Source organism: Coregonus clupeaformis, chromosome 38 (genome assembly GCF_020615455.1).
Source record: "Coregonus clupeaformis isolate EN_2021a chromosome 38, ASM2061545v1, whole genome shotgun sequence".
Classification (NCBI taxonomy): domain Eukaryota; kingdom Metazoa; phylum Chordata; class Actinopteri; order Salmoniformes; family Salmonidae; genus Coregonus; species Coregonus clupeaformis.
The window spans coordinates 3,949,830-3,960,165 of NC_059229.1; the positions used below are offsets into that span (position 1 = coordinate 3,949,830).

Consider the following 10,336-nt stretch of genomic DNA (forward strand, 5'->3'; position numbering starts at 1 on the left):
GTCTGGGGCTGTTTTTCATGGTTTGGGCTTGGCCCCTTAGTTCCAGTGAAGGGAAATCTGAACACTACAGCACACAATGTGTATCAGCTAACCACATGTTATAGCAATCTGATGCCCAACAGCACAGTTGATGACATAGCACGCAACCATCGGTTGATGCATGCAACGTCTGAGCAGGGGACGACCTATGTGTGCAAAACAATTGGAGAAATGGAAGCTATTTTGATTACTGACAATCCATTTAAAATGGCTTGGAATAAAATGATGTACTGTTGGCCTATAATAGTGTGTAATGTAAATGTTGATTGTCTATATCAAGGGTTGCAAACTCATTTCCTGGAGGGCAGTAAAGTACAAGGGAGGAGTGAAAAGCAGCAGATACTCCCGGAACGGAGTTTGACACCCCTGCTTTATATACTAGGGCAGAAGGATTCAACTATTAACCTACGAGGAGCCTGCTGGTTTTCTGTTCTACCTATTAATTAACTGCGCCCACCTGGTGTCCCAGGTCTAACTCAGTCCCTGATTAGAGGGGGAACAATGAAAAAAATGGAGTAGAACTGGTTTAGAGGTCCAGAGTTGAGTTTGGGGGTTCTAGGGCCTACAGTAAAGTATCAACATATATCACCATGTCCCTATGAAATGGATGGGGCTCATCTAATACTTAGTACTGCCATGAGACAATCCACATACATTAGAAATCTGAGAATGCAAACAACTATATATTAGGAAGAATCCATACAATATATACAGACTAGAAAGCTGATTAGTTCTCCAGCTATGTTTAATTTGCCCCTTCGGAGGGCCTTTCTGTTTTATCTTTATATATTTTTGGGAAATGGAAGAAAACAATTAGATGAAAACAAAACTAAACCATTAACATTTAAGACCATTTGACCAAACAGAAGATGGACTGAGTCTTTAGCTCAGGGATGGGTAACTCCAGTCCTCTGAGTGTCACACTTTTGCCCCACCCACTTGGGAGCCAGGCCAAACCAATCAGAATGAGTTTTGCTCCACAAAAGGGCTTTATTGCAGACAGAAATGCTCCTCAGCACTACCCCCTCCTCCTCAGACGATCCCTCAGGTGAAGAAGCCGAATGTGGAGGTCCTGGGCTTGCGTGGTTACACGTGGTCTGCCAAATTCTCGGAAATGACATTGGCTGCGGTTTATGGTAGAGAAATTAACATAAAATTATCTGGCAACAGCTCTGGTGGATATTCCTGCAGTCAGCATGTCAATTGCACGCTCCCTCAACTTGAGACATCTGTGGTATTGTGTTGTGTGACAAAACTGCACATTTTAGAGCTTTTATTGAACCCAGCACAAGGTGCACCTGCGTAATGATCATGCAGTTTAATCAGCTTCTTGATATGCCGCACCTATCAGGTGGATGGATTATCTTGGCAAAGGAGAAATGCTCACTAACAGGGATGTAAATAAATTTGTGCACAAAATTTTAGGGAAATAAGCTTTTTGTGCTTATGGAAAATTGCTGGAATCTTTTATTTCAGCTCATGAAACATGGGACCAACACTTTACATGTTGTGTCTGCCGGGAGACTGTCTATACCCTATATAGCGTACTACTTTTGACCAGAGCCCTAACGGACCTGATCCAAAATAGTACACTAGGGAATATGGTGCCATTTGGGACATCCTAGGACGTTGCACGAAGTCTCTCACAGTTCCCGCTAAACACTTGTTAAACAGCTAAAATATTATACCCTAAACACCATATAACAGGGGCCCTATTCAGTAAGGTGACATTATTCCTTTTTTAACATGACAGACATAGTAGTGTTGCATTTCTATCAGCAGCGATGCACCCTACAGAACCGAACCCCTGGCTAGTCTAAAGCTACTACAAACCCCAACCTAGAGACAATCTTGTGTCCCGATTGGCTAAAACCTGGATCACCCTCTCTCCCTTGCAGCTGCCGGTCGGCTAGACACTCAGACCGTTTGCTTTGATTGGTCGGTTGAATCGGTAACCTGGGGTGAAAGATCAGGATTCAAGAATTTATCGATCGGGACGTTCCGTCAAAAGCGACGGGCTGGGGAAGAGGGGAGTGATTGGCAAAACTTCACAGAAGCTCAATGTCCATTCTGTCCTGCAGGAGGCTGTGTGTGTGTGTGTGTGTGTAAGTTTCTAAAACCCCTATAGCAACAGTAAGTACATAGGATCCTTATAAATGTTTCTATGTGGGCTGTGGATACATAAACATAATGGTTACAAGCACACACCTTTTAGTCAGCCTCAGAATGTGTTGGGACGAAAGGAGATGTTTAGCCAACATTACTTAAACCTATCCACGGTTGCAATCAAGTGGGAATAAGTAGGAAATCAGAAAATGTGGGAATTCTACAACGCTAAACCTATCCAATCCTTTCAGTGTCTAGTTGATTCCGGACCGGGCCTGAGAGATCAGGAATGAAAGAATGGAGGGATGAATGGAGGAGTGAGGGACGTCCAATTATCAGTCCGTTTTGGTTTCCTTCCAGCTGTTGGAAGTCCAGAGAAGTGGAGGAAGGAGGGGGACAGGAGATAAGAGGTTGGGAGGACTTAGCTCCCATAGTGCATTGTATTGCTAGGGATCGCCATGGGAGACGCCATGGAGATGGAAGGCCCGCCCATGGTGAACTGGCTGTTGTTGTTGATTGGGTAGTGAGGACTGTTGCCGGGCCCTGATTGGCCAGTCACCGCTCCTGAGGAAGAGAGAAACAGGAAGTGAATTTGGGTCTTCAAAGAACGGTTAGGGCCAGTTTCCCGGACCCAGATTAAACCTAATCCTGGACTAAAAAGCACTTTATATCTAAAATAAACACAAACATTAAAACAACTAATGTCAGGCCATACATTAACTGAACTGTCGACCAGACTGGAAGACATTAGCAACAGAGCTGTAGCTCTGTAACCATGGTGACACTCACTCACCCTGGCCCACTCCTGTACTCATGATAGACCCAACTCTAGAAGATGTATGGTTCACTACCCCTGTGTTCACTGCCCACACACACACATACACACACACACACACACACACAGGAGATAATTCACAAATTGGCCAATTTTATTTGGATCAACAAAACACAGCAAAACCAATATACAAAAGGTCAGTTACAGATGGATTATCTGGAGTCCAACATATAGATACAAAACTGCCATTACACGCAGCACAGCACAGTTAGGTTTGCAACATTCCAGTAACTTTCCCGACATTTCCAGAAATCCCAGTAGGAGGATTCCCGTATTTCCTGCTTTTTCCGGTAATATTCCAACTGGGATTTCTGGAAAAACTGGGAATTTGGGGAACATTTCAGATATGTTGTAACCCTATACAGCAGGGGTATTCAAATGTTACCCTGTGAAGTCTAGACTACTGCTGGTTTTCTACCTGGTAATTAATTGCACCCACCTGTGTGTCCCAGGTCTAAATCAGTCCCTGATTAGAAGGGATGCATTTTTTTTAAAAGCAGTGAAACTGGCTTAGAGATCCAGATTGGGATTTGAGGGCTGTATAGCACAGCACAGTAAGGAGTGTAGGGATTGGTCAGTCACACACACATAGCGTACCAAGAGGGATGAGATTGTTGTGAGACACTGTGGAGCCCATGCCACCAATGACTGTACTGAGGTCATACGCTGCAGGCATCCCTCCTGATAGACAGAGAGAGAAATTAAAAACAGGAAATAAACAATTCTGTATTCACCTGTGTGTGTGTGTGTGTGTGTGTGTGTAGTACCTGATTCATGCAGTGTGTGTGGGTGTGTACCCTGGTTCATGCTGTAGACTCCTCCATTGTTCCACATGTTCTCTGAGGGGGAGGAGTAGTGAGAGCCTGGGGGCGGGGCTGACGTGCTGCCTGTGTACCTGCGGAACACACATATCAACCAATCAGATGGGGACATTGTGCTAAATATCCAAATCAGATGGGGTCGGTGGCGGCAAGCTCAGGGACAGCCAATCATATACAGAGGACTTGAAGATGTCTATCAGGGAGAGAAAAGAGGAGGAAGAGGAGATTTTAGAGGATACAGAGAGAGAGACAGAGACAGAGAGAGAGAGAGAGAGAGAGAGAGAGAGGAGAACAGAGACAGACAGACAGTAGGAGAGAGAGAGAAAGGGAGAGCGTGAGAGGAGCGGTATAGAGTGTTTCTGACCTGAAGAATGGGTTCTTGAGATCCAGCAGGTTGCTTGACTTGCTTCCTGTCTGGTCCACCTGGGCCACCATGCTGATGTCATAGCTCTGTCTGAGTGCACAGGTCAGATTAACCCTTTAGGGTGGGGGTACCTTTGCAGGTGTGTGTGTGTTCAGTGTGGGGATTTACTTTTCAGGTGTGTGTGTGTGGTAAAGTTATCCGGGTGTGTGTGTCTCACCTCTTGTTGGCGATGAGCGTTGCGGTGCCGGAGAGGGTGTCTCCTGCCTTGGTGAAGAGAGGGGACTGGAGCAGACAGCGGACCTGGTACCAGTGGGTTAGAGGCTCTGTAGGGGAAGTGGAGAGCCACACTGTCACCCTGGAAACACACACACACGGTTAGACGAACACACAGGCACACACAAAAGATGAAGGACAGCAAGTCAATCAAGACTGACAGAGTTGACATAATACCACACGGACACACACACACACACATAGGGGACTCACGCTGAGCCGATGAAAGCCACGTCGAACCAGAAGGCCAGACCATGGACCAGACCTGATGTCATCATGTGGAACTTAAAGGGAATCTCCATCCTGAGATGAGATAAAGAAAGAGATGGAGGTTTAAGGAGGAGTAAACTCTCAGCAGTAACCTCAGTCACCACAACCCTCAGACTAAACACAACATCAGGGCCCGTTTTCATAAACCGTCTCAGAGTGCTGAACTAGGATCAGGTCCCCCCTGTCCATTCATTATAATCTAAAAAAGGCTAAACTGATCCTGGATCAGCGCTCCGACTCCAAGTCTCTTTCTGAAGGAGAGAGGAGGGGCAGATGTCATCATGTGGAACTTGAAGGGAATCTATCCTGAGAGAGAGAAGAGAAGAGAGCTTTCTGAATACAGGCCCTGAAGGAGAGAGGAGGTGATGGACTCACCTGTGCAGATCCCCCTCTTTCGCGTCCAGAAAGTTGACGGTGTATTTGACAGACTTGGACATCAGGATACGGATATCAAAGGTGTCCTGAGAGAGATCATTACATTTATGTAATGGATATTTTTTTCATTATATATATATATATATATATTTTTTTTTCTTTAGTATTATAGCTACTATTCTTATTGTTGTCTCTGTTCTTTTCATAATTGTTGTGTATCACTTCGCTTTGGCAACATTCACCTTTTCATTCATGCCATTAAAGCATGTTGAATTTGAGAGAGAAAAAAAACAGGTGAGAGGGAAAGTTGGTAGAGAGAGAGAGAGAGAGAGAGAGAGAGAAAGAGAGACAGAGACAGAGAGAGAGACAGAGAGAGAGACAGAGAGAGAGACAGAGAGAGAGACAGAGAGAGAGACAGAGAGAGACAGAGACAGAGACAGAGACAGAGAGACACAGACAGAGAGAGAGAGAGAGAGGGGGGGAGGAAGTCTCACCACTATGGGTTGTCTGAAATACTCATCTACTGCAGCTTCTCTCAATGATGACAGATCAACACCATGGAACGATGGCTGATACCTGAGAGACAGAGCGGGAGAGAGAGAGAGAAAGAGACCGTGGGAAGTGGGTTTAGTTAGTTGACTTAGTGACAGTTAAATATTTTTGTATCGTTGTAACAAAGGCATGGTGAATTTGCTTTCTCTCTCCCCAGCAATACTTTCCAGGTAAAAACTGCTTTAAAAATAAAGTAAATGTAAGTGTGGTTGTTCACCAGAAGTTAGCCTAAGAACACAATACTTTCCACATGTAAAAACAAAGCTTTAAAAATAAAGTAAATAAAGTGAAAGGTTATTTACCAGAAGTTGGAGAAGTAAGAACTAGGCTAGTAAGAACATGCGTCTCTGTCTAGGTTTTAAAAGCTGTGTTGACCGGAGCTTGTTAAATGAAGTCAAAGGTTATTCACCAGAAGTTGGCCTTGGTGAACTGTTCCATGTATAACTGTTCGTCTGTGAAGGGAGCCAGGTGGACGTCGCCTAACGTGGGGAACATGTTACCTAGGGGACGAGGGAGGAGGGAGGGTTACCGTCGGCAACACCTGGATACGCGTTCTACTAATTCCCTTTCCTCCATCCCCATCTTTCTTTCCTTCCATATCTCCCGTTCTCCATCTCTTCCTCTCCATATTACCATTGAGCCGTAGGAACTTCTAGGCATGTAGGTAACTCTCCAGCATTATCTCTAACTCCCTCTCTCATCTCGCTCCCTCTCTCTTCTCTCTCACCGTTGGGCTTGAGGAACTTCTTGGCATGTAGGTAACTCTCCAGCATTGTCTCTAACTCGCCAACTTCTTCCATCCATCCCTCCCTCTCTCTCTCTCACCGTTGGGCTTGAGGAACTTCTTGGCATGTAGGTAACTCTCCAGCATTATCTCTAACTCCCTCTCTCATCTCGCTCCCTCTCTCACCGTTAGGCTTTAAGAACTTCTAGGCGTGTAGGTAACTCTCCAGCATTATCTCTAACTCCCTCTCTCATCTCGCTCCCTCTCTCTTCTCTCTCACCGTTAGGCTTTAAGAACTTCTTGGCATGTAGGTAACTCTCCAGCATTATCTCTAACTCCCTCTCTCATCTTCCTCTCTCACCGTTAGGCTTTAAGAACTTCTTGGCGTGTAGGTAACTCTCCAGCATTATCTCTAACTCCCTCTTTCATCTTCCTCCCTCTTCTCTCTCACCGTTAGGCTTTAAGAACTTCTTGGCGTGTAGGTAACTCTCCAGCATTATCTCTAACTCCCTCTTTCATCTTCCTCCCTCTTCTCTCTCACCGTTAGGCTTTAAGAACTTCTTGGCATGTAGGTAACTCTCCAGCATTATCTCTAACTCCCTCTCTCCCCTCTCTCACCTTTAGGCGTTAAGAACTTCTTGGCATGTAGGTAACTCTCCAGCATTATCTCTAACCCCCTCTCTCATCTTCCTCTCTCTTCTCTCTCACCGTTAGGCTTTAAGAACTTCTTGGCATGTAGGTAACTCTCCAGCATTATCTCTAACCCCCTCTCTCATCTTCCTCTCTCTTCCCTCTCACCGTTAGGCTTTAAGAACTTCTTGGCGTGTAGGTAACTCTCTAGCATTCTCTCGTTGAAGAGCATGTATCCCATGGGTTCAGAGATGATGATGTCCACCTGCTCTGGTAGAGAGATCTCCTCCACCTTCCCTGCTATCACCACCACACGATCCCCCATACCGTTGGAGTTTACCAGCACCTACACACACACACACACAGGGGGTTAGTGTGTGTGTGTCACAGGAGGTTGGTGGCATCTAAATTAGGGAGGACGGGCTCCTGGTAATGGCTGGAGCAGAATCAGTGGAATGGTATCAAATACAAACACATGGCTTCCTGGTGTTTCATACCATTCGCTCCGTTCCAGCCATTATTGTGAGCCGTCCTCCCCTGGTGTGTGTATGTATGTGTATGGTAGGGTGTGTATGTGGTAGTGCGTATGTGTGTGATGGTGCGTGTGGTCGAGGAGGCCTCTCAGTGTAGTCTAATTAACAACAGCTTTAGCACTAATAATCACCATAATAAAACAACAAAAAACTGATCACAGCCAAAGAAACAAACCGACTCTCGTACCTTTTGCGTGGTAGTTAGTGTGTGTGTGTGTTACCTCTGCATGCTGAGCCATGGTGCTGGCCTCCACAGCGTAGACCTTCCTGGCTCCGGCCTGCGCCGCGAAGAACGACAGAATACCTGAACCACAGCCCACATCTAACACCACCTAGAACGAGGGGGAGGGAGGAAGAGGGGGGAGCGAGAGAGGGAGGGAGAGCGAGAGATGGGGGGCGAGAGAGGGGGAGATCGAGAGAGAGATCACAGATCATTGGATTGGCAGCACACATCTAAATCAGTCACTGTGTGTGTGTTTGTGCGTGTGGTACCTTGTCCTTGAAGTCAACGTGGTTCTGAAGGATGGCACGTTGGTAGGTTCCAGTCCGAACATAGTCCTGCATCATGTTCTGCTGCTGAGAGAGATAGCCATAGAACTGGAGGGAAACAGGGGTCAAACGGCAGAAGGCAAAGGTCATTGAGGCCAATCGGTCAAAATTCAGCAGTTATTTCCAATGTCTTTTAGACTTGATAACTCTGTGTGTGTGTGTGTGCAGTGGTTCAATTAATTTATGGCAAAAGGTGTGTAAACAGCGTTTACTTGCGTTACCCCTCCAATACACCACTGTGTGTGTTGGACCACTCACAGTGGTCCCCCGCAGATGTGTGTGCGTTTCCCACCTGAAAGTATTGCACGGCAGAGGACTCTTCCGTCCTGTCACTGAAGACGGAGTGTTCTGCATTGTGGCCCCGGCAACTCTTCAGAATATTATAGAAGGAACTGAACTCTACACAAACACACACAGTTAGACAGAGACTGAACATTTACATTTAAATTTTTTGTCATTTAGCAGACGCTCTTATCCAGAGCGACTTACAGTTAGTGCATACATTATTTTTTATACCCCCCGTGGGAATCGAACCCACAACCCTGGCGTTGCAAACGCCATGCTCTACCAACTGAGCTATATCCCTGCCGGCCATTCCCTCCCCTACCCTGGGCCAATTGTGCGCCACCCCATGGGTCTCCAGGTCGCGGCCGGCTACGACAGAGCCTGGATTCGAACCAGGATCTCTAGTGACACAGCTAGAACTGCGATGCAGTGCCTTAGACCACTGCGCCACTCGGTGCAATGATTGCCACATCACCACTGATGAGGCAATCATTGCACAACTTTTGTAAACATCCACACACAGACCCACACCCTACCTGCAGGTGTGGAGAACTGTAGCAGGACACTGTTGCAGCCCAGCGTGATGATGAAGGACTGTTTCCCCACACGACTGCATTCCGTTTCCCTGGACAACGAACACTTAAAGACTGAGGTCTCATCTCCTGTTGACAAACCATCAGAGACAGGTAAGATATAGCCACACACGGCAATATTTCCGCAGGAAAGTATAATTAAAAACTTTTCAAAGCACTGGTAGTGAGTTCCGATTTATATCACCTGAAGTATGCGCAAAACCGTGTAAACACGTGCAAGAGCTTGGCAAGTAAGCCTGCATGCTTGATAGACATTTGAACACACTAGTACCAGCGCTTTGAAATGTTGATTTAATTATACTTTCCTGTGTTGTCTCATATTCCTACATGTAATGGACCAACCGCACGGGTAAAGTAAGTTAAATATAATTGTATTCAACACTCTGGCATGCAGAGGTCGAGAGAGGAAACGTTACTGATCACAACGGCTCATTTATGCCCAAACATAGAATTAAATTAAATTCAACGTCGGGTTTCCAAGCTAACTGACCGGCTACTCTACAATGAATATGTCGCTACAGGACAAAGCCACCAAGACGCATATAGGCATAGCCAGCCTCAAAATTAGCATGCTAGTTAACTAGCTATCTCATAACGTTAATAAGATAATATTTTACATGTACTGTATCGATAGTGGGAATAACCACCCAATTTCTACAACAGCAACATTTGCTTGCTTTGAAAAACACATTTTCGGTAACTTGTACTATACCAACGCACCGGCCCATCACAGTGAAATGCTACCTGGTTAGCTAGATGCTAATTAGTTAGCCACCGACTTACTCAATCCTATTCATTCTTCATAGCATCGTGAAGGGGTCTCGGGCTACCACAAGGTAAGCGCTAGCTAACTCGCGGATAATCAACACGCCGGGAGCTGGTTATAGCAGCTACTTACCGTTGGAGAGATTTAGGAGAGCCGTGTCTGGGGTGCTTTTAACCTCCAATCTCAGGGGCTGTTGCTCGGAGTGTCGCTGGATCTCTCCGTTCGCGTCCCCGATGGACCGCAACCGCACGCAGGGAAACACCGATACCGCCATCTTCGCTTCTGGCTGCTTAACTGGTTCGTCGGCTCACACTTCACGATCAAGCAAACTACGGTGCTGCTCACTACTGCCACCCCACAGTCAGTCGGGGCATAACAGAAGCTGCATCTTGAGAAATACCAAGGCTATATATCCTTGTTTCTCAAACCTGGGGGATAGAGGATAGTCTAATGATGTATATGTACACTAGATGACTGTTGTGAAGCCACCGTGCCTCCATCTTGGCACTCCCCCGCCGTTGTAAAACATATTTTGGAAGCTATAGAAATACAATGTCTACTGTTGTTTTTGCCACCTGTATTCTAGTACAGACACCTTAATGCATACTATTAAATGATACT

At 46.0% G+C, this 10,336-nt stretch overlaps 1 protein-coding gene across 4 annotated transcripts; it reads right to left on the minus strand.

Moving 5' to 3' along the window:
- Positions 1–1,475: 1,475 nt before the first annotated feature.
- On the minus strand, positions 1,476–10,083 carry LOC121534349 (histone-arginine methyltransferase CARM1). Of its 4 annotated transcripts, none has more exons than XM_041841011.2 (16): positions 9,848–10,083; positions 8,893–9,018; positions 8,364–8,470; positions 8,015–8,119; positions 7,744–7,854; positions 7,158–7,335; positions 6,045–6,135; positions 5,578–5,659; positions 5,084–5,169; positions 4,652–4,741; positions 4,383–4,520; positions 4,166–4,255; positions 3,748–3,875; positions 3,578–3,661; positions 2,939–3,007; positions 1,476–2,709 (listed from the first exon to the last, which is right to left on the minus strand). In XM_041841011.2, the coding sequence occupies exons 1-16, from the start codon at positions 9,987–9,989 to the stop codon at positions 2,567–2,569; spliced, it is 1,770 nt and encodes a 589-aa protein (XP_041696945.1). In that variant the 5' UTR covers positions 9,990–10,083; the 3' UTR covers positions 1,476–2,566. The 4 variants fall into 4 exon arrangements, with proteins under 4 accessions (XP_041696945.1, XP_041696946.1, XP_041696947.1 ...); XM_041841012.2 differs by having other exon boundaries at positions 3,778–3,875; positions 9,848–10,082; XM_041841013.2 differs by lacking the exon at positions 2,939–3,007.
- Positions 10,084–10,336: the final 253 nt, after the last annotated feature.

What these genes read in the sequence shown, in the direction of transcription:
- LOC121534349 (XM_041841011.2), bottom strand. Translation starts at nt 9,989, where the DNA reads ATGGCGGTATCGGTGTTTCCCTGCGTGCGGTTGCGGTCCATCGGGGAC. An exon ending in CCATGGCTCAGCATGCAGAG is followed by an intron (nt 7,336 to 7,743) that starts GTAACACACACA and finishes GTGTGTGTGTAG; the next exon opens with GTGCTGGTAAACTCCAACGG. An exon ending in ATTTCAGACAACCCATAGTG is followed by an intron (nt 5,170 to 5,577) that starts GTGAGACTTCCT and finishes GATCTCTCTCAG; the next exon opens with GACACCTTTGATATCCGTAT.